Source organism: Podarcis melisellensis (assembly GCF_964234715.1).
Source record: "Podarcis melisellensis genome assembly, chromosome: 1".
NCBI lineage: Eukaryota > Metazoa > Chordata > Lepidosauria > Squamata > Lacertidae > Podarcis > Podarcis melisellensis.
The window spans coordinates 111,398,481-111,423,221 of record NC_138528.1 but is presented as its reverse complement, the minus strand read 5'-3'; the positions used below and the strand labels follow the sequence as shown (position 1 = coordinate 111,423,221).

The following is a 24,741-nucleotide window of genomic DNA, read 5'->3' as shown; positions in this document are numbered from 1 at the left end:
GACTCACAGCTTAGAATTGTGAGCACCGGATTCACTTCCACAAGAAGACAGTTGTCGCACAGCAGAGTATAGCAGAGTATGGCAGAGCATAAACGACTCGGAGAGCAGCTCTGTAGAATATCTTCTTTATTCTATCAACAACTATAATACACAACTATATACAGAGCTAAAGGAGGTCTAAACGAAAATTCTGAACTGCACTGAGTGTCTGCAGTTGCTCTTAGCAGCAACCTTATCTATACACACGATCTCTCTCTAACACTCAGTGTCTCTCTCTCCAACACTTTGATGTGAGGCTGGAGTGGAATAAGGAGAGAGCAGAAACCTCCCCTCCTCTCTGGAGAATCAGCAGAGCACACCAGCAGATTCTTGGATATGGGAGGGGTGAAATCTCCTCACCGCTAACCCAGAAATAGTACCTCGGGTTAAGAACTTTACCTCAGGATGAGAACAGAAATTGTGCACCGGCAGCAGCAGGAGGCCCCATTAGCTAAAATGTTACCTCAGGTTAAAAACAGTTTTAGGTGAATAGACCTCCAGAATGATTTAAGTTCTTAACCTGAGGTACTACTGTATTTATTTATTTCTTTAAAAATATGAATTCTTTTTTCAACAAGGAAATGCTCCAAACAACATGGACCTTGTATCCTATCTGAAGTGTCACTGTTTGTGTGAGAAAGATGTGTTCAAGGAACAACATCTCCTATTAGCACTTAGGCCTCAGGGACATTTTGTTGAACCTCTGCAGGCTGTAGGATTGCAGCCTGCTTTGTTTTATTTGTTTTTCTGTGATGAAAATCAATCTCATGGTTCTGCACTTTGCATCTGACTCAGTGCATTGGTTCAAAAACGGGTGAAATTCATACTTTCAGTGTATTCATCTCTGGCATAAATCTCTCCCACAGGCTGCAGTGTTGTAGCCTCTAAACAACAGATTGGTTTTGATTGTCTCTGGGTGTGTCAGAGTGCTTTTGTAAATGGAGAAATCTGAAAGTGCGCTCAATAATTTCATAACTGAACCTTGTATCCTTTCTCTGATCGTCGCTCCATTCAGAGCAGCACCATAGAAACAAGCTTCCTCTATTCCAGGGAATTATTTACACATCATTTTCAATACAGATAGTTTCCTGTTACAATAGTCCTAAAGGCTTTGGTGCCAGGGACTGATAAGCACCTAGACTGCTTCTGTTATCTTCTGAGTCCCTCTTATCATGAGGTAAAGCAATATCTCTACAGAGGCACAGAGTAGCTCCACAAATACGGAATGCTGTTGAGAAGAGAGTGACTTGTTTACCAAAATCAATATTCTTGCTTATTTTTGCAGAATGCTATAGGACTTTTTAATATAAATAGGTAAGAATTTCCTACCAGGTGTGATCGCGTCAGGAGTGCTGAGAGTTGTTAGGAGACCTCTGCTTCGCTTAGAAAGCTACAATCGATTCCCAGAGTGTTTTAACAATCAATCCCCCTTCACCAGGAATTCAGGAAAATGTAGCTTTTGGAGGAATGGTCTCCAGACAACTCCAGCTTCTCTCTTTTCAAAGGTGACAAGGAAAATTGGCCAGATGGAAGGGTGGCCTAGGGTGGCCAACAATGCCAGTTCTGCTGCTCCTGTAATCCTGCTTCCTGAGGCAGTCACCTCACCTTGCTTTATGAGGGGACCAGCCCTGACCAGGAGGCATCAGTTGGTTCTTTTGAATGTAGCCAGTGGTTCACTAATAGACCCTGGTGATGCCTTCGGTCTGGTACTGACTCGGATCAGGGATGGAGAACTTGTGACCTTCCAGATATTGCTTGACTCCAGTTCCCATCAGGCTCAGCCCTCGCGGCAAATTGTCAGGGAAGATGGAGGCCGTTGTCCAACAGAGGCGCCGACTCGTGCCCAAGATTGAGGGGGCCTGGAGCGCATTGTGTGTGTGATGTCATACGCATGTTGCATCACCAGGAGGAGGCCAAGCGTGGAGCCCAGCATGTCATGGTTTCAGTGACCAGCAGCTCCTCCTTTCTCGCCAGTGTGGTGTAGTGGTTAAGAGCGGTAGACTCGTAATCTGGTGAACCGGGTTCGCATTCCTGCTCCTCCGCATGCAGCTGCTGGGTGACCTTGGGCTAGTTACGCTTCTCTGAAGTCTCTCAGCCTCACTCACCTCACAGAGTGTTTGTTGTGGGGGAGGAAGGGAAAGGAGAATGTTAGCCGCTTTGAGACTCCTTCGGGTAGTGATAAAGCAGGATATCAAATCCAAACTCTTCTTCTTCTTGCGCTCAGAAGGATCCGACCACTGAAGCCACACCGTGCTCGGCCTCCTCCACCCCCTCAACATTGAGGGGGCTGGGCCCACTCCCCACAAATATTGAAGGAGCCGAGGACTCGGCCCTGTAGAGTTGGTGGCAGTGTTGTCCATTAGCACCTGGAGAGCCACAGCTTTCATGTCCATGGTTTAATTAAGGCTCTTTTTTTAGATTATTGCCTATGTAAAAAAAGAGAAAAGCATAGAAATCCATGTGGTTATACTGTTATCTCTTTTGTTGTTGTTGTTTATGATGATGATTTGATTGGTTCCCCTCCCTCACTCCCAGGCTTATCAACTGAAAACTTGCTGGCTATACTTTGAGGTCTTTTTAGTAACCTTTTGTTCAAAAAGGGCATTCAACTTTTTCAGATTTCCTTCCAAACAATTTAAAAGAGGCTATGTTTGAGGTATCAGCCTAGTTCCAAAACAGAATCAAAGCCATTTTTGAAAGCTACTATGAGAAAAGATTTGAGATGTGATTGTTTCCTCCATAAATCAATGCCATCAACTTGGTGTGCCAAGTCTCAGCTAGACTTTAGACCCAATACTGAGCCATAATATTGGGGCTGGTGGGGAAGAATGGGCAGAGAGATAGCATTTTCCCTCTTATATTACAGTGCTGTGTGTGTATGTTTTGCTGTTATTAATCATACTTCTTCTTCTGTTCTCATCATTAAAGTTCCCTAAAGGATTAACCAATGATTTAGATGTGGATTAGTATGTAAAAAGCTGCGGAAATATCAGGTTCTTCGTCCCTTCTCAGCACAGGGGTAATAATGAAAAAAAGCCTCTAGCTACCCCTTTGCAATAAGAGGATCTTTTATGGTTTACAGGGACCCCTTGCTAATGCTTTATAGACCCAATCCTGACCTTTTTCATTGGTGATTATATGTAATTACATTCACCTCTGTGGCAAAGTTTCCTTTGATAGGTGAAAACAAAAGAAGACACACTCAATAATTTGAGAAGAGAGTGTGATAAACTACTGAGCCAATGTTTAATGAGATGAATATTTTCACTTAAGGCTGTGTGTTTGTGAGTAAGAGAGAAAGAGTATTGGTCTCACATTTACTGTATCCTGTTTCGCCGAGAGCTTCTAAGTCTGCTCAGAGCAAGAATCGTGGTGATGGTTAGGGATTCTTCTGAGGTAGCAGATATGGCTACTTTTACTGTAATTTAATGAGTATTCCAGGTTAAAACATTTTGCATAATATAATAAGCAGCATTTCATAAAAATTGCCAATGATGACCATTCATAATTATTTGTAGGGGGTGGGATGGAGAGTTCCATTCATTTCTGAACCAATGGAAACTTGGTGTGAACAGGGCCCATTCATTTCAGCTTTCATTCATTGTGAAACTTATGTCTTGAGCAATGAAGGAGGAGTGGGGGTTTTTTTGGTCTCTCACATTTCTACACCTTCATAACAATTTGTCACTCATTTGGGGTGGGGGAAGAAGCTTGCTTTTCTATGTTGTGGCTGATGGCAGTGGTTTTACTGTAATTTTTGACTTTTATGTTGTTCTTTTGTCTCTTAATTTTTTATAATTCACTTCAAGACTTTTTCTGTAGTAAGCAACTATCAATAAACTCAATTTCTTGACAAACCTGTTATCGACTGCCTTCTTTTGTCCTTACTATATTTATCAGTTTAGCCATATAGGCTGTATCCTCCCCCCCCCCCCCCTATTCTGGGAAGGTCAGCTCCCCACTCTCTCCTACCACCCCATTCCAGGCAGGCTGCCATTAATAAATGAGTATTCATCTCAATATATTTTTGAGGTACATCTCGTTTAAGATACCCAAGCAGTATAACTAAAGGCTCTTTTGGCAGGCCACAGCCAACAATGATTATGTCAGTATTAAATTCCTGTATCTTATCATGTTGGGCTATGTCTAGAAAATAGGAGCTTGGCAGTCTCCTAATTGTATTTTTCTGTCTTATAGAAATAGATGAGAAGAGAATGAACAACAACTCCCAAGATGATGTAAGTTCATTATGCTTTAAGAAATTGATAAATTGCTGTCTAACAATCATTCAGAAACATGTTATTTTATTCATATGATTATGCTGCAGTGGACTTGAGCAAGACTTCCTAAATTGTGTAGTAACAGCAACAACAACAACAACAACAACAACAATTATTTTATTATTTACACCCTGCCCATCTGGCAGTTTTCCCCAGTCACTCTGGGCAGCTCCCAACAGAATATTAAAAACACGATAAAACATCAAACATTAAAAACTTCCCTAAACAGGGCGGCCTTCAGATGTCATCTAAAAGTCAGATAGTTGTTTATTTCCCTGACATCTGATGGGAGGGCGTTCCACAGGGCGGGTGCCACTACCAAGAAGGCCCTCTGCCCGGTTCCCTGTAACCTCACTTCTTGCAGTGAGGGACCTGCTAGAAGGCCCTCGGAGCGGGACCTCAGTGTCTGGGTTGAATGATGGGAGTGAAGATGCTCCTTCAGGGATGAACTGGTGTGTAGAGAGAGAACTATGAAAGTGAATCAAAAATATATTAATTAAAATAATTGCAGGCACTGGTCCAAAATGCTATGCTCTGTTAAGTCTGTGACAGAGCAATCTACAAGAAGTAAGGCCTATTAAATCCAGTGGAACTTACTCTCAAGTAAGTGTGTATAGGATTGCAGCATTAACAACTCACTGCTCTTAAACTGGCTGCTTCAGTCTCCTTTGGGAATGATTCATTTCACCTGGTGACTGGCCCATTCACTCACTCCTGATGCAGATAGGTAAAGGGACCCCTGACCATTAGGTCCAGTCGTGACCGACTCTGGGGTTGCGGCGTTCATCTCACTTTATTGGCCGAGGGAGCTGACGTACAGCTTCCGGGTCATGTGGCCAGCATGACTAAGCCGCTTCTGGCGAACCAGAGCAGCGCATGGAAACGCCGTTTACCTTCCCGCCAGAGTGGTACCTATTTATCTACTTGCACTTTGATGTCCTTTCGAACTGCTAGGTTGGCAGGAGTCTGATGCAGATACCTATCTTCAAAGAAGGCTGCCTGCCTCTCTGCATGAGTTCTTGCCTTGAACTTGCATTCACATGGCAGACTCAGAATAGCAAAACATGGAGCTGTGGGCTCTTTGTCAGCAGAGGATTATTACACATTCATACCTTTTTGGATATAAGAGTGAAGCATTCCCCAATTCTTAATACAACCATCAGATATGTGGGAAAGCTGTGCTCTTAATTGTATTTTCTAACACTATGAGTCCCTCTGAGCTCAGTATCACTTGTTTCATATTAAATGTGTAAACTCAGACTTAAAGCAAGAAGGAACTGCAACCATATGTTGCAGCATGGAGGGCTCCCTTGCAGTGTTTTCCCAACAGTTTTCCATTCCCCTCCTCCATCAGTCAGTGTTATGGCCGCTCTGCATGCCCAGTCCTCACTGGGCTATTTTTAGCATCCCTCCTATTAGATTGGGGGGGGGGGGGAAATACCGTAGATTTATTTCATTTGCACAAACCTTGGGGTTTCCTCAAGGCTTCTGATATCTCCCTCTTATGGTGCCATTTTTGGCTTCCTATCTACATTTGCATCTGAACTTTGGAAATAAGGGAAATTATATCCAACATAATCAGAGATGAGATTATTTTCCACCTTTGCGTGCTCCTTCTCCATGACCTGAATCTCTCTCATTTTCACTGAAGTTTCAGACAAACCAGCATTGCTTTAAATAGCAATGAACACTATTGATTTTTCCCCCCTTCAGATTTAGCTCCAAACATTTAAAAGCATTCAGTGAAGAGCATCAACATCCCATCACGCAATAAATATAATTAGCACTCTCTGAATGTACCCAATAATTTATTCATAAATATCATCTTTCCATCCATTACCTTAAACTATTATGAACCACTTTAAATATTATAGGCCAACTTACATAGCTACTGAATCTTCATTTATTAGACTAGGTATGTTAAAAATATACTTCTTACGTACTAGATCTAATCCTCTAGGGAAATGGAGTAAAGCTTTTTAAGTGAAGATTTAAATATAGTACTAACTTCTACAATTTCACTGTGCTGGAGTACAGGAGGGTGAACTTTGCAGACCTTTTAGAATGCTGCAAGACTGACATCATTCAATGGTATGTTTTTCTAGTGTAGTCAGGGTTTTTAAATTAATGATTATCTGCAACATAAAAAATAAGTAATGGACTATAAAATGTGGTACATAATCAAGAGTTGAAAACAATTCATTTCCCTTCAAAATTCCAAGCTATATTTTAGGCTCCACATTTCATCTTCATATAATTTCATTCTCCCTCCCCCTTTTGAGTAATATCCGTTATTTTCCTTAACCATTCAGAAACAGGTGGAACAACTGTAGTTTGACAATGTCTAGCCCATAAAATTTATTTAAACTTGGTCTTCTTTTTCCTGGGAAGAATGATCCTAGCCAACTGGAGATCACAAAATAAATATGTCGTCAGAACCCTATAATAGTTGACTATGTGATGATGACACCACCAAGCCAATCGAGAGTGAAACATGCTTCTTAGATCAGCAGCACTCTCACTTTGAATGGGTGATCATCCTATCATCCTATTTCAGAGCAGTTCCCACAAAATCTCTCTCTCTCTCTGTACTTTTTGCTTCAAATGTACCCTTTTAATTAAAGAGCTCAGACCTAAGATAGTTGTCTATACAGGATCAATACGCGGTGTCAAAAAACAATATTAGTAACTAAGCCATAAATATAAAGCATTCAGGGTACCATGAGAAAGCTGCAAATAGGAAGAAATGTCTCTAGTTTATTGTCTGACTTTATTGCTTTGCTCTTAGTTTTGTTGAAACGTCGTTCTTTTCTATCCTTAGACACAGAATGCTTCTCCCAAACAGAGGAAGCAGAGCGTCTATACCCCTCCTGCCATGAAAGGTACTGTGCAGGTACTGTTTCTTGCCATGCTAATAATGTCTATTTTGTTGTTCATGACGTCTCTCAAAACCCAAAAACTAAACAGCAACTCCTAGCTTGGGCTCTCATTAACAGAATAACTTTATAATGACATGGAGTGGAAAAGACTCATGGCCATGATCCACACACCTTGCAGCTTCTCTAACTCCTTTGAAAGACTGTCAGCACACTGCTCTTTCACTTGTATCTGCAGGGGGGGATTACTTGAGGAGAGTTCTGAGAGCCATAAAGGAAGACCTGGGGGCCATATTCAGCACCCAATCCCTATTCTAAATCCTCTGCCACAAAAAAGCGGACCCTCCAGACTCTATGCAATGTTTCCTCTCTGCTTAAATATTGCAATATAGCTTTTCTACGACATCAATATCATGCTAGTGTGGGACTGACAGCATAAATTCCCTCTCCCCAAAAAAGCAAATTTCCTTCCTGTGCACTTTTTCCAAGTCACCATCCACTCGCCCTTCTAGCAGGAAATGGCTTACTCAGCTATGTATGTGTGTTTTACTGGAATGCAGCGCACTGGAAAAATCAATGCGAGTGCTATTGATTGCAGAGCTATCTCCAGAGCAAGGCAGACAGCAGCCGAGAGAGCCGTTTGGCACAGGATCCTTGTGAGGCTTATATTTCTGCGCTTAATGGATGTTGGGAGACACTCTCCCCATTTGAAGAGCCTCCGTCGTGTGGTAAGCAAAATCGCAGATTGGGAATCCTGACGCTTCTTGATTTGAATTTGCTCATCACAGGAGCATTTCCCCTGTGTTCTGGTCACTTATCAGATAACCCTCCATTAAACACAGACATGGGGCCAACTGAACGAGCAAACTGTGATGCGTTGGTGCAGAGCCAGGGATAAAACCTGCTGTCTGTAAAGCACGCCCAGATCACCTGAACGTGGCCAAGGGGAATCGATCAGGGATGCACTTTCCAGCACTGTCTCAGATGTTTGAAATGCACCTGAATGGATTGATGTGGAACAGCATGCTGGGAAGATCTGGTAGTCTTAGGCAATGCACAAACTTCCCTACATTAACCCCAGAGGGAGCTGAAGATTTGTTCATGAACTAAGGCAGGAGAGAAACGTTTCTCAGCACTTTCCCTTCTGGGCATTCTTCCAGCAGGGGAGGGACCAGAGGCAAGATTGTTGGCATCTGTCTGTCTTGAGAGACAATGGAGTGCACATCCAGGGGTGAAGTCAAACCGCTGCGTTAGCAACACCAAGGTGACCTGCCTGGGGCGCAAGCCTGGGCAGTCTTAATGGAGATCCTGGGCTCCCCAGATGACAACACACACACATACACACACACACCAGCCTCACGGATGTGGTCCAAAGGAAAGCAGAGCAATACGTTTGGCACATAGGAGCCAGCTCGAAGGGGCCAAGGGGTCTCCATTCCCCCCAATAAAATATTTGAGAGGGCTGCCCCTCCAAGTTGATGAGCATTGACATTCAAATGGTTCCATGCACCATGTCAAGTGATTGATTATGCAGGGCAGGGCTTACTTGCCCCTGTGGCAATCACACAGGGTCCCCAGACGTTTCACCGTCTATTGATCCCTGTGCCACCACTTTATTTCTTGCTGCCACAACCCAGGCCCTCTCTGGTAAAATACTGAGTCCAGTCAGGGTTAAGTTGGAACATAAACTTCTGTTTATTTATTGCAGTTTAACAAGTGTGTGGTTTCATAAACGGTCTCAGTCAATTACAATCATGGGGTGCCTATCCAGACCTATAACGTCCGCTACCTGCTCTCATTCACTAAACCACCTTTCAGATATTTACTTGTCTTCCTAGCTCCTAACTGTTCCTGACTCAGCTTATTTTGCTACACTAACTCAACCTACCCACTGACTCTATCCCAATTCACTCCCGCTCCAACCACCCAACTCCCAACGAACTCCTCCCTTTGCTCCTCCCAGAGCTGGTTTTATAGTCCCTCTGACTCCACCCCCTGGGTTCTGATTGGGTAACCTGTTTAACTATTTCACCTCCAGCACTCTCATATGTTAACGTCACAGGCCCACTCCCAATGTTCTATTCAAGGTGGCACCCCTGGTTTGACACCAGCTTGGCTGCAGGAGTTGCTGGAAGGAGGCCATCCAATTGTCTTAAAGACTCCACTCCATTTTGTGTAGGGTCATCAGTGGCATCGCGTGGGGAGGGCCACAGGGGTGGTTGCCCCGGGCACAAAAGGCCTGAGCCCTCAAAGCTGCTGAGCCACTGCTGCACCTCAGAAAGCACCCATAGCTTGGACAGCAGAACACCGGCTCCACTGGCCAACCCGCCCCCTGTATGGAGGAATGTGTGGGGTATACATTTGTGTGTTTGGGGGGGGGTTTCCACTGTAGAGGGGGCGCAATACTTGCCTTGCTACAAGCTCTGGCAACCCACGCTATGCCACTGTACTCTTTAGCCTTTTCTTCTCCAGAAGATAACCCACAAGGCAGTGGAAGATTGGCAATCATGGGCCTACTGTACAAAATGTAAGATTCACATATATTTATGTGAATTTTACCTTTTGTGCAGTAAGCCAGTTTCCACACATGTTACTCTTTAGCCTCCATCTCGTCAAGCAAGAAGCACAAACAGAGCTCAAAGACACATGCCAGCCAGGCAGAAACACTCAAGCAAAGGTGCAAAACATGGCTGGGAAGAGGGCCTGGCCTGGGGAAGAGATCCCAAGGCCCTTGAGGGCCACACTTGGCTGCTGAGCCTGAGGTTTCCAGATTTACCCAGGGGGAAAAGCAGTCAAGGTGGAAGGGCAATAGCCTTGTTGGCTGCTACTCCTTAGTGGGGATTCCTTTACCCCTGAGGAGTGCGCTGGGACGATACTGGTTTTACTCATGGGGAAATTATTCAGCGTTTAAGCCCATTTGTTGGGTTATCCCTGTCAATATTTGAGCTGGATTGGCTATGGCAACACTAAAGTTTAAAGCGGGAGATTCTAATTGGACTGTCATGTAGAGTCAACATAACTTGTCAGTGGCTGCAGTCGTTGGGTTTTTAGCCACATTTAGTGGCTAAAGGGACAAAGTGTTGCAAAGCCAGCATTCACTAAAAACTGAAGGAGGCACAAATCTGTCATGTTCTGTTTCTCTCTCTGTATGCATTTTAGCTTATATATGCATTTTTGCAAGCCTTTCCTCCCTTATACAAGCTCAGATTAGGGAGATGGCAGAGGAATGCCATCTTGCTTCATTCATCTATCTCTTCATTTGTCATCCTCCACAGCAGCTTAGTCTCTCAAAGGTATTAAAGAGCATCCTTGTGACATTATGGGATGCTGGTGGCGCTGTGGGTTAAACCACAGAGCCTAGGGCTTGCCGATCAGAAGGTTGGTGGTTCAAATCCCCGTAATGGGGTGAGCTCCTGTTGCTCGGTCCCTGCTCCTACCAACCTAGCAGTTCGAAAGCACCTCAAAGTGCAAGTAGATAAATAGGTACCATTCCGGCGGGAAGGTAAACGGCGTTTCCACACGCTGCTCTGGTTCACCAGAAGCGGCTTAGTCATGCTGGCCACATGACCTGGAAGCTGTACACCGGCTCCCTCGGCCAATAAAGCGAGATGAGCGCTGCAACCCCAGAGTCGGCCACGACTGGACCTAATGGTCAGGGGTCCCTTTACCTTTACCTTGTGACATTATGCTTTAGAAAACAGGAACAATCCTTACCTGTCCCTTAATTGCACTTTGGTTTTACTTCAAAGAAAGCAAGGGAAATAACTCTATGGTTGAGCCCATGCTTTGCAGGCACCAGGTTCAATCCATGGTCTCTCTAGGTAGGGCTGAGAACAGTTCTTGTCTGAAACTCTGAAGACCTTCTGCCAATCAGTGTAGATGATAATGAGTGAGATGGACCAATGGACTTAGGTTAGCAGGATGCTTGCACAATCCCAAACCTGTTGCCTTCTGTCCAACCAGGAAATAATTTGTGTCAGTTACAGCCATCATCAGATAACAAAAGGATTCCCTTCAGAAGCAGAGGTCACCTTGGCAGTGTGTTCTTGAATTGATAAAGAACCGGGTGTAATTCTAGCAGTAGATACAAAAATTCACAAATCTGTGGATTAAAGCTAACTCGGGGAATACTGCGGAGATAACATACACTGAGTTGAATTTAATCATTTCTCTTCCTGAACGGAGGGACACCTCCGTGAGTGGAATAAGATCTTTGGACTGAATTCATTCTGTCGGGTTTGAATTTGATTGCTGATTTAAGCTAACAAAATAAAGCCAGCGATAAACTTTGTGTTTAAAATAGTGAGTGGGAAAGTCCGAAGTAATTGAAAGGTTTATCAGCTGCTATTTAATGTCAACTGAAAAGTTACTGTTTTTATCAATATGTGGCATCTTCACTGATTGCTTATTAGGTGTAGGAAATTCAACAGTTGCCCCAGTTCTATGCTCTGTGTGGATATACTCTGAGCAGAGAGGATACTTACAAAGCTGATAAAATGTTTTGTTAAATATAGAAGTTCAGGCTTCAAGATTACTTTCTGTTTCATTGCTATCAATATGAGAACACTCAAGTACTCTTAAAATGGATTCCCGCTGCTTGGTTTCGAAACAACTTGTTATTAGTAACAAGGCTCCCTCTAGTGGATCTGAGGAGTGTTTTTTGCACTTCCAGTTCCTGCCTCTCGATAGCCCAATGAACTAGAGAAAGAGACAAACATGAGAGCTTTGACTATATATATATATATATATATATATATATATATATATATATATATATAAATTTTCAGTTTCTTATTCTTTTTAAAATCATACAAATCCAATATTTTCCAACAAACATATATATTTAGACTTCCCCACCACACCCCTTTTGTGGTTTCTTATATTTTTAAATTCTTAGCCCTGCATTTCCCTCATTATTCCAATTATTAATTACTCCCTGGTTTTCATTTAACATTAATTTTAACTGCTTGGTTTTAAGTTAATCCTGCTAATGAACTTACACATGGACAAGAACTTTTCAGATTTTCCACATATGTTCCCCCATTCTTTAATAAAGTGTTTTTCCTCTTGGCTTCTTATTGCTCCAGTAAGTTTTGCCATTTCGGCCTGGTCCATTAATTTAATCTGTTTTTCTTCTTTTGTTTTTATACAGATTAGTTTTTTTATCTTGTTGCATCATTAAAAAGATTTAATAAAAAAGATATGCCAAAAAAACCCCACCCAAGATATGATTTGCCATGGACTCGACACCTTTGCAATTTATGACGTGTATGTGGGATAAATCAGGGCAGCTTCTGGCTTGTTGTCCAAGCTTCCCTACATGTTACAGTATTCATTGAATTGTCCAGACAGGAATTTCCCCCATGCGCATGGACACACACATACACAGAGAGAGAGAGAGAGAGAGAGAGATTTCCATGACATTTCCTCCTCTGGCTCACATGGGAATTAATTTACTCACCCTCTGTTGCCCTATTGTGTTGAGTACAAACATAGCAAAACCCCAAATCCCATGTTTTTAAAATAAGTCCTCTTCCATAAATGTACGTGGGATTTTTTTCATGCCTCCCTTCCCACCCAAAACCCAGGCAGATATACAAGCATGGGTTGAGATAAATATTTGGTTTCCACCACGGGAATGGAATGATCCTCACTTTATTTATGTTGACTGTATACATTTATTTTTTGACATTGCTGTTTATTGCAAGTGGCTCTGCAAATATATCTTCGGGAAGGACGCTTTATAGGGAGAAATAAAAGAGAACAATGGTGGCTGTTATTTTTGGCAGGCTGGTAAGAAAGGCAGAGGGTTGTTTTACTGCACTCATGGGGTGATTTCTGAGATCTGTCAGCCTTGATTTATATCATTTGATTCCCCTGGTACCTTTTAAGGGAAGAAACAAATCTATGAAACAATGTTATTTTCTGCATTCAACTCTCTTCATGCACCTGCAAACCATATTTAGGGTGCAGTCATTGAATTCTTTGACTGCAACCTTTTTTCTGGTCCTTTTCCAATAGACACCAGCATACACCCTCTTTTACTCTACAAACATTGGGGCTCCAAGATCCATAGGGCCAGGAACCTAGACATTCCCATGGTGGCAAGGAGGGGTATTGCAACATCAGATCTCCCTCACCAAGTTTGGAGTGTTCTCTCTCCTGATCTGGTGGCACTGTGGGTTAAACCACAGAGCCTAGGACTTGCCAAGCAGAAGGTCGGCGGTTCGAATCCCTGTGACGGGGTGAGCTCCCATTGCTCGGTCCCTGCTCCTGCCAACCTAGCAGTTCGAAAGCACCTCAAAGTGCAATTAGATAAATAGGTACCGCTCCAGTGGGAAGGTAAACGGCGTTTCCGTGCGCTGCTCTGGTTCGCCAGAAGTGGCTTAGTCATGCTGGCCACATCACCTGGAAGCTGTACGCCGGCTCCCTCGGCCAATAAAGCAAGATGAGTGCTGCAACCCCAGAGTCGTCCGCGACTGGACCTAATGGTCAGGGTCCCTTTACCTTTATGGTTCTAGGGTGCCCTTCGAGGGTCAATAGGATCACAACATTAGTTATTTTTTAGTACCTTCGTTTTTCCAGTCCTCAGCCCTTTTCTCATCTCTTTCTTTTCCACCTCAACAGTTGCATAAGAAGTTTGTCGTTGCACTCATCTTCTGGTAGGCAGTAAACTATCCCCTTCCACTCTTCAGGTTGAAGCAAGCCGTGTGTTTTTTATATTTTGGTGGGAGCCACCCAGAGTGACTGGGACAACCCAGTCAGACGGGCAGCATGTTAATAATAAAATTATTATTACATTGTTAGTATGATAGTTGTGGATTACGGAGAGCTACAGCCAGTCAGAATAAACAGTCCTGGAGTAGATTGACCAAATAGCCTGAAGGAACTATCGGGCAGCTCCTTACGTTCTTATGTGACAACATGTGAACCACAGGACAGGGAAACACAGGAGGCATAGAATGCAATTAGCTTTGTGTTTGTGACGTTAACACATGAGAGTGCTGGAGGCGAAATAGTTAAACAGGTTACCCAATCAGAACCCAGGGGGTGGAGTCAGACGGACTATAAAACCAACTCTGGGAGGGGATGAGGGAGAGTTCGTTGGGAGTTGGTTGGTTGGAGCGGGAGTGAATTGGGATAGAGTCTGTGGGTAGGTTGTGTTAGTGTAGCGAAACAAGCTGAGTCAGGAACAGTTAGGAACTAGGAAGACAAGTAAATATCTGAGAGGTGGTTTAGTGAGTGAGAGCAGGTAGCAGAAGTTGTAGGTCTGGATAGGCACCCCATGATTGTAATTGACTGAGACCGTTTATGAAACCACACACTTGTTAAACTGCAATAAATACACAGAAGTTTATGTTCCAATTTAACCCTGACTGGACTCAGGAATTTCCCAGGTAGGGCCTGGGTGGTGGCAGCGAGAAATAAAGTGGTGGCATAGAGATCAATAGACGGTGAAACGTCCGGGGACCCTGTGTGATCGCCACAGTCCTCTGGTTCATCTTAAACCAGCTAAGACATTGCTGAAACTGACCACTAGCCCCGCCCTTCCCCCTCTAGCCTCTCGCTCTGGATCCCTCCCAAAGCAGACAAAGCCTGCATTGAGGGGGTGGTCTCCTCCTCCTCTGGACCTGCCTGCCCTATTGCTCAGCTATGTACAGGACTCTCCTCGAGCGGGGTGTCAGAGGGGGAGGAGAGTCAGCAGGACCAAGACTTCCCTGCTGCTGGGTAGAAAAGGCAACCTCTAACTCCTCTGTGTCTGAGTCTGCACTCCCACTGTCACTCTCAGCCTCTAACCTGTCCTGGAAGGCCTTCCTTCTCCTGATCCCCACCTTGATTCCTTGAATCCCCTGTTTCTAGCGCCTCCCAGCTCATTCCTTCCCCAGATTGCTCTTCAGCATCCCACTTAGATCTGGGATCTAAGTCGTCATCTTCTGTGTCTTCCACGGTGCGTTCTTGGGTGGGTGGCTCCCACCATTCTTTCACATCCAGCCAGTCCCTGACGCAACTGTGCCAAACTTAATTACACATAAATTAGGTTTTCTCTCCCTTCCCTTGCTAAGAGAAGCCCACCCAAAGCTTTTGCAGAACCTGAAATATCCCTTCAGAAACACCACCTTCCGTTCAGTATATAAACCATTATTTTATTTTATTATTTTGCTATTTTACAAAGGAAGAAGATAAACTGTGATGATTGGAGACCGAAACTGTGGTCGTCGAATTGACCTCTAGGGGCTTCTGCTCTTCATCTGAAGTCTTTTGATTTGGCTGACAAGTTCTAGTCGGAGACTAGGGAGAGACTTAAGGAATCAGCAAATCTGAAATGTTTACATGCTAGTGAGGCTTGCCTGGAACTACAAAAGCTGCTTACATTTTGGGGGGATGCTGTCAGCAGAAGATTTCTACAGGGTGCGATTCTACACTAGCGAAACCAGCCTCCCATTCAAAGCATGCTTTGTTCAGTCGGGGGGGGGGGGGAGGCAGTGATGTGACAGCACAGTTGTGTGGAGGAAACATCTCTCTGCACTGATCTTGAGCCAATGCTGTTGTTTGCAACTTTTAAATGTGGGGAAGGGAAAAGGGAATGGAAGTCGTGTGATATGAAATAATAAACTGGAAAGCAGCCAACTATTTTGAACACAGCCTTTTACTGTTTTCATGGCTGATGAGCGGCTCATTGACTCTGAGTTGTAACTCCGTATCTGTGCTTTCAGTAGGAAAGTAGGAAAATTGGAGGGCAATCATTAGTTCATTGCTACTAATTTATTTCTTGCCTTTTCTCTCTATGGAGTCAAAGGGGTTGTGCACAGGCTGCCTTCTGATGTAGGGTTTATTGTTAAACAAGCCTGGTCAAACCTTGACCTCCCACACTCCTCCAGAGCAGCCATGAGCTTTTGCTTCTGTATTTGATTAACCACAGTTTAGCTTTACATCCAAACCCTAAACTGTGGCTAAACATAACTATGTCTAGTTAAAACAAACCAGCTTCATATACCAAGGTTTGAAGTTGGCTTGCTCTCTTGAACTGTAGCTAAGGCAAACCTTGTTTGGGTTTGGAGGAAACAGTGAACAACATCAACACTGAAGGAGGGAGAAAGCACAAACCCAATTATCAGCTAAGCTCATTCTGATAACAAGAAACTGATACACCCAAATAAGCTCATAGTTCCCCAGGTAACCTAAACAACCAAGAGTTTCAAATGCTGAAATTTGGGTTTTTTCCTGGGTTCCTGTTCTCTTGCTTCAAATAGATAAGAAAATAGATTGCAAATAGATAAGAAAATACATAGGTCTTTTTAAAAGCTACTTAAGAAAATACATAGGTCTTTTTAAAAGCTACTTAAGACTCTTTCAGTATCATCTAATATGTATGTGTATTACCTTTATTTGTAATAAAATATATATATTTTAAACTAAGCAATGCAAATCTGGAAGAACAACAGATATAAACACTGATCAGTTTTGCTCAGACATAAGCAGTAATGCAGAAACCTACCACCCACCTAGCCTGCTGCAGAAACTTGGCCCTCCCAGAATAAGTTGCACATATAGACAAGGATGATTATTTTAAGAAGAAATCAAGAAAATGGATAAAAATAGACCCTTGAGAGATCAACATTTTCCTTTCTCTTGCTTGACTTACTGACCCGGCACTGCCTGACCCTTTAAACTATTTCATGGCAAACCTTAATATAGCAAGGTTGAAATTTTAAAATGCTTTATCTAAGGAGATTTGATTAACCAGGGCCAATGTCTCAGGCTATGTTTTTTTCCATTGTGTGCATAAGCATAGATATAACATTCCCATAAGCAGATGTACAGAGCTGGGAATGTGCATCCAATAATAGTATCTGAATGAAGAAGCATAAATAGGACATGAATCTGGATAGATGGACCTCTTTGACATTTGTATGTCAAATTGTAAAGAACAAGAAATTAGGGTTTGATTTTTTTCCCTCCCACTTGATATTTTAAGTAAAGATGTCGTTCTCCTTCTATATTATATTATTTCTCAGCAACAGTGTTACTCACAGATGGGCTTCACATAAGCTTTAATGAATAGCCACTGGCAGAGGAAGGGGGGCAGGGGGAGCACAGCGCCCCCGGCACCATCGGAGAGGGGCGTACCATCACGGCTGCCCCCTGGACACGCGCCACACACCCACACTGTGCAGTCACCATGCCCCCATGGGTGGCATGCCACACCCCCGGGACACACGTCACGCCCCCGCCTGCTCTCCGCCCCCAGTGCTGGAGCATGCAGCTTCGGCACTGTGAATAGCATACTCTTAATTCATACCAAAGGCCTGAATAGGTTTGAGGAGGCCTAAAGTTTTTATGTATGGTAGGTAACAGAGGCATGTGCTGGCAGGATGTCTTTTTTGAGCAACCTCAAGAGGCTCAGTCGTTTATATCACAGCGCCACCACACACACACACACAACTACCGACTCTTATTTTTGAAACACTTAGGACCATCTACAAACACTGAAACAATTAAGATCATGAGCACCCATCTCATCTCACATATAACACTCTGGAGAGCAAAACAGCAAGAACTTTGCTATCTATTTTTAGACAATGGGTTGGATCCAGACATCACCTTGCATGGACAAAAAGGCTCCATGTGTCAATGGAAAGACATTTGATCCAGTGGGGGAATCCTGCTGGTGGAAGAAAAGGGAAGCTGCACTTGATTATCACCCCCCCCGGTGTTTCCAGCACCACCTCCCACATTGCCACACAACCACCTCCCACATTGCCTGTTCCCCAGCTCTCTGGAACAGGATTCCTCTGTTTAGCATGTCGGCATTTTCATCACCATTCCACCATTTTTTTATTTGTATACCATCTTTCCACAGTTAAAAAAAACCATGCTCAAGGCAGCTTACAGCATAACAAAATTTACATAATTACAAAAGTCATAAACCATAAATAAACCACATCCAAAAAATACACAACCAAATGGGAAACAATTTCCACATAAATCAAAATCTAAAACTAAGAACACAGCATTAATATCACAGTTTGAAATGACATAGGTAAAAAATAACAGCAATTTAAACAAAAAAGAAAAAGAAAAGAAAACGACCAAGTGTTGAGTGGCAGGACTGGGGCCCTCAGGCACTGAGCAGGGCATTAATTAACATGGAGGCAGGGATGAGGCACACTGCCTCTATTTTCTCTCTGTCACTATTTCAGGCACCTTCCATCCTGACAATGGTGAAATGGAGCTATTGCACTTGGCCCATCTACCCCACTTTAAATAACTCTACAAAACAATGCCTGAAGATGGCTAGAGTGCAAGGTAGCCCTGGGGGGCAGCAAGGAGAGAAGGAATTGGAAAAAGTCACCTCCCTCAAACCAGTAGTGCTCTGGATCCAACCCTATGTATGCAGAAGAGAAGTGCTTTATTTTTTTGTACATGATAAAATTCACACTTGCATATATGAGCCCGGCCCACAATCAGCTCTGATTCCCATATAGCCTTGACCCAATTCCCCTAAAAATTCCCCCGCTTTTCCTCATTAATGCAGGTAATGTCTCTGTACATTCATGCTTTGTTCTCACACACCCTCCATCATTTCTCCGATGAAAACAGGGACGTCCCATTCCATCGTGGTAATTACCGTATACCCCACACATCTTATTGGGTTGTCCCAGCACTCTGGACAGCTTCCAACATATATAAAAGCACAATAAAACATTAAACATTAAAAAAGCTTTCCTATACAGGATTGCCTTCAGACGGCTTGGGGGTCGGATATAACTCCATACCCTCCAACATTTCTCCAATGAAAATGGGGACATTGTAAGGCAAAGCGGGACATTCTGGGATCAAATCAGAAACTGGGATGGCTTCTCTAAATCAGGGTTGTCCCTGGAGGGTACTGTTCTCGCCTTATCTGCACCAGGTACTCATGAGGGGGCAAGCCAGTTCAGCGGTTTTACAGCACCATGGATAGCTCCAAGTGAACAAAGGCTGGCGGTGAATTGCTGTCTCATAAGCCCCTTCTTCCTGTCCATTTTCCCAGGCTTGAACCCCTTGGCCTAAAGGTGAGGGCCAGCCCCATGGCCTGCATAAAAAAGCACTTCCTTGTTTTTCTGTGGAATCCTTTTTGTCATGCTTCCTTTACTATTGGGCAGGTGCAGTAGCATGGAAACCACTCAATTCCTCTGGTGAGTCAAGTTTAGGGAACAACACCTGTGAGGATCCCTGCCTCAGGTTTTGCTAACTCGGGGCAACCAGAGGCATGTCCCATTGGCTTTCAACCAGCAGCCTTGGGATCTGTTGTCTCTGAGGCACCAGCATCAGAAGCTTGCTCCAATTTACCAGTTGAATGGTACCTTTATATGCATAACGTTTAAATATAGCACAAGTACAGTTCAGTGTCTTAGGAGGGCTGTGCCCCATCCACAGTGTTTACATACTCATGCATCAGCTGTAGTCTCACCACCAATTAACTAAGATTCTAGATGTGGAAAGCTTTTGAAATGTGGAGAGTATGAAATCGCCCGGGTTCACGTTAGTGTTGTGCAATCCCAGGATCAGTGGGATTCTTGCGATTTCGAAGATCAGCTCATAGACCAAAAGGGCAGGAACATATCTCTCATCACCAGTACCCATTCACCTTTATCTACACCTGCGCTAGAAACTGCATCATCAAAAGGAAATGCAACATCTACAATAAGGCAGAATCTGAGTTAACTTAAGCCATGACCTTCAGCATTATATATATCACAACTTAGAGCTTTCTATGTGCTCTTGTAGGTGTGGCTTGTCCCATTCATTTTGATGGAGGGTGTAGACCCCCATATGCAATGCAATGCGCACACTTCTTCCATTGAAATGAATGATAAGCAGGGTAGCTCCATATGTGTATTAGAACTCTGGCAACCAATAATAAATCTTTAGATCAGATCGTCTGCATCTAACAAGAAGTGTATCATTTGGACAGTGTCAGGAGGAGGTCAGTAAAGAAGGTGAAGGGCTTGAAAACTAAGTTCATGAGGAAAGGTTGAAGGAGTTGGGTACATTTAGCCTGCAGAATAGATGCAGTACTGTAGCCATCTTCACATAGCTGAAAGGCTTATCACAGAGATAATGGAGATAATTTGTCTTCTGATGCAGGGCCTGAACCAATGGGTTCAAATGACAAAAAGAGGGATTTTGACTAAACAGAAGGAAGATTTCCTTAGTGATACAAGCTTAGAAGAAGGTGGGCGTATTCTTTAGACTATATTAAATGGATTTCAACCTATCAGGGATATTGCAGAACTGGATTTCCTGCATCATTAGAGTTGGAGTAGATGGTCTTTTTGAAGTCCCTGGCAACTCTGCAATTCTATTATTCTAAATGGACAACTTGAATTTATTAAATTGACCCATGACATGGATGCATGTTAAATGTTTGAATCCCCCACAAGTATTTTGCAAAGTTGAGGAACCTTGTTGAATACGTATCTGCTTTCAAATTTCTTCTACTTTGCTTGGATGGATTAAACCAGATGTCAAGTTTTCATTTCCCCACAGGAGATTTTCATGATGTGACTGTGGAAATGTCAGAAAGTTGCCTCATTTGCACAGATAATTTATCCCGAATCTGCAAATAAGCTTTGAGGCGATGATTTAATCTAAAATGCATTACCAGTTCAAAGCGTATTAGTACATGCTTACTGAAAATGGCTTGGCATTCAGGCTTTCTTCGTCAGCATTAATTGAATTAAATTACCTGCAGTGAAATCAGAGCCTTTGAGGGAAAGGAGAAAGGAGAAAACAGCAAGCTTTAGAAGGAAGACAAAAATAAGAGTCAAATATGTATGCATGTTTCCTCGCATTGTGACATCAAGGGACGGAAGGCAACTCTGGAGCAGGTGAACTGAAGGGTACAAACTGATTTCTGTCGGGTAAAAAAAGAAATACAGACCCAGGGAAATCACTGCTACATTGTGAGGAGAAATAGATGAGCCTTACTATCAGACAGATGGCAAGAGAGGAGAAACACCGGTAGACAAAAGCAGAGATTCAGAGCGGGGAACTGAGCCTGGGCATAGAGATCTCAACTCAGTAATGAGGAAGGCAAGCTTAGTTGAACACAAAAGGTGTAGCCAAGCATGAAGAGAGTGACTTGAAAGCAGACAAAGGGTGTGAGCAGAACACAACACCCTCGGAGCCAGCAACCCGAGGACCATTTCAAATTATAGCAGGGAAATGAATGGGAGGGTGGAGGCGACGTAGGAATAGAATGATATCATGTAACCCATATCTGTGTGTGTAGCTTTCGATATAGGCAGCCATGCAAACTGCAGCATGACAGCAACAGGTGGAAGCATGGGCATTGCCAAGGGGGGGGGCAGTTGCCCTCCAAATCCTCAAAAAGTATTGAAAAGCATTGTTGTTGTTGTTTAGACATTTAGTCGTGTCTGACTCTTCGTGACCCCATGGACCAGAGCACGCCAGGCACTCCTGTCTTCCACTGCCTCCCCCAGTTTGGTCAAACTCATGCTGGTAGCTTTGAGAACACTATCCAACCATCTCGTTCTCTGTCATCCCCTTCTCCTTGTGCCCTCCCTCTTTCCCAACATCAGGGTCTTTTCCAGGGAGTCTTCTCTTCTCATGAGGTGGCTAAAGTACTGTACTGGAGTCTCAGCTTCAGGACCTGTCCTTCCAGTGAGCACTCAGGGCTGATTTCCTTAAGAATGGATAGGTTTGTTCTTCTTGCAGACCATGGGACTCTCAAGAGTCTCCTCCAGCACCATAATTCAAAAGCATCAATTCTTCGGTGATCAGCCTTCTTTATGGTCCAGCTCTCACTTCCATACGTCACTACTGGGAAAACCATGGCTTTAACTATACGGACCTTTGTCAGCAAGGTGATGTCTCTGCTTTTTAAGATGCTTTCTAGGTTTGTCATCGCCTTTCTCCCAAGAAGCAGGCGTCTTTTAATTTCGTGGCTGCTGTCACCATCTGCAGTGATCATGGAGCCCAAGAAAGTAAAATCTCTCATTGCCTCCATTTCTTCCCCTTCTATTTGCCAGGAGGTGATGGGCCAGTTAACTGAGGTTCTGCCTCCCCCGGCAGAAGCCTCTCCCACAACAAAAGCCTTCCCCCTATAATGTCCTCTCCCCCCCCCCCCTGAAAAAAATTAAGCTCAACAACTCCCCTCCTAAACAAAAATCATGGTTGGAAGGAGCAGTAAAAGCAGGCAGGCCAGCATCACAGAGCAAGCGAGTGGGCAGCTGGGTGGCCCAGGCAGGCATTCACATGTACTGTGTCACCACTGCCACCAGCTGCCTGCCTGTTTACATGTGTGCACAACAGGGAAACCTGGGATTCAAACAGGCAGGAGGCCCAAGGCTGCTGGCCCAGGCAGACCTGCAGGCGTTCATGCACCATGGTCTCCACTGCCCACAATTCGCCCAAACTGCCCCCATCCCTTCACAGTTCCCTGCAATCTCATATATCCCTTTGCCAGTAGCAGAGGAAAGCGGAATCAGGAGGAGAAAGACTTTGACCCTCATGGGATGGAAGGAGTGTTGGGGGGTTTGCGTGGGGTGTAAAGAATGGGGGTTTGGCAAGGGTGTGTGGGGTGGGCAGGGTCGGTGAGCAACATATTTTGTTTGACCCTTATTTTGCCGATGTAATGGAAACCCACCGTTCATGTTTTTGTAAGCTGTCACCCTTAACAGTTGTTAATAAAACAGCAACATTGTCACTGATTGATTTCTTCCTTCAGCACAACAGGCAAGATTTCAGATTTGACTGCATGTGGCCTTAAATGTGGTTCTTTTATATTTACAGGGATTAAGCATCTAAAAAACCAGAATGACACGACCTTCCCGGAGGAGGATGAAGGAGTCAATGAAAGAGATGAGGAGTGGAGCCCGTAACTGGCTCCGAGCATCTGTGGGAAAGCCCTAATTGTCAATAACTGAACTGCTAAACTTTCTGTACTTAACGTGGAACTCTATTGCTTGCCTTCCTGACCCAAACCAGTCTTCACCTCAGTACCCAACAGCAGGAGGATTTCGTGGTGGAATTTACAGCAATTTGCAGAATCTGCCTTGTGGTACTTCATAACTGAAGATAACGGTTTCTTCCATTTCTTTTCTAGCCATTTCCCCCTTGCATTTGTTTTTAATGACTTCAAATTTGTCGTTTGCAAACATGTTGAGTCCTTTAGTGCTGCCGTTGCTTAATTTCTGAATGTGAGCTGCAGTCTAGAAGATCAGCTGTAAATAGTATAAATCTGAATGCTACAAAACTGTGCTAAATAGGCAGACCGTGCCTTTTAAGGGCCCCATGACAACCAATCAAAATAATATTGATTTGATCTTGAAAGAAAATTACAACCAAGCCTTCTTAGGTCAATATTAGCCCACTAAGGTGTGCTCACAGGGGGACACCCGAAATTTCGACTACCTGGGGCCTCCACAGGATTTAATCTGGCACAGCCTTCCATTTGAATCCTGTCTGGCAACAATGTCAGTGGTCTTCTGTTTGAGGATACTATTATAGACTGGGCCTTTATGAATACGCTTTTAGGTTATGTGTTTTGTCTCACTGTTTTCATGCTGTTTTAATTGATCTGTGGCTTATTAATAACGGGATGCTTTTGTTGCCACTTTTCTGATCTTGTAGGCATTGAGACATCTGGCATTATTCTTTGAGGGGAAATGGAGAGGTACATATTCCATTGTTATTGAATTTGGGGGTTCCATAAGTGGCCATGCCCAAATATTTGTTATTTATTTATTGCATTTATATCACACCTTCTCTCCAAGAAGCGCATAGTTTTTCTGCTCCTCCTTTAATCCCCACAACAACCTTGTGAGGTAGGTTATGCTGAGAGGCAGTGACTGGCCTAAGGTCACACCAAGTGATTTGGTTTGAGTTATTGTATTTCTATGCCGTTTTTCATTCCGATGAATCGCAAAGCGGCTTGCAAACAATAAATAACAGTAACATAATAGAACGTCGCATAAATGCAGCATAAATCAAATAAAAACAATTAACAAATCATCTGTGAGCTTTATGGCTGAGTGGGGATTTGAACTCTGGTTTACCCAAGTTCTAGTCTGACTCTCTCACCATTATACCACACTGACTCTCAACACAGTATCTGGTCCGTCTGTCCTCCATCAAAGGCTATTTCCTGGGCAGCTGCTTAGCCTTTTCGTTCTGAAGAAAATGAAGCATCAGCAGCAACAGTCCAGGACCATTCACAAAGGAACACCAGAAGAGCCTGTCTGCTGGATCAGACCAGTGACCCATCTAGTCCAGCATTCTGTTCTCACATGGGCCAAGCAGATGTCTTATGGGGAATATGGAAGCAGGATCTGTGCACAGCAGCACTTTCCCTACTTGTGCTTCCCAGCAGCTGGCATTCAGAGACAGTCTGCTTCTGACAGAGGAGATGAAGCACAGGCCTCATGAAGCTGGATGCTGGAAGATTCAGGACAGATGAAAGACATATTCACACAGCACATATGGAAGTGATAGCTACTAACCTTAGGTAAAGGTAAAGGGACCCCTGACTGTTAGGT

General features: G+C 43.7%; 1 protein-coding gene across 2 annotated transcripts in view; it reads left to right on the top strand.

The window, feature by feature from the left end:
- The window catches only part of PPP1R1C (protein phosphatase 1 regulatory inhibitor subunit 1C), a 40,734-nt gene extending 16,517 nt beyond the window's left edge, over positions 1-24,217 (top strand). Inside the window, exons 3-5 of one of the 2 annotated variants that reach the window (XM_081899397.1) lie at positions 4,237-4,277; positions 7,141-7,212; positions 22,997-24,217. In XM_081899397.1, the coding sequence (XP_081755523.1) occupies positions 4,237-4,277; positions 7,141-7,212; positions 22,997-23,011 (128 nt within the window). In that variant the 3' untranslated portion in view covers positions 23,012-24,217. The remainder of the gene's footprint in view (positions 1-4,236; positions 4,278-7,140; positions 7,213-22,996) is intronic. The other variant, XM_081899396.1, reaches the window with a different exon arrangement.
- The last annotated feature ends 524 nt before the right edge of the window (positions 24,218-24,741 follow it).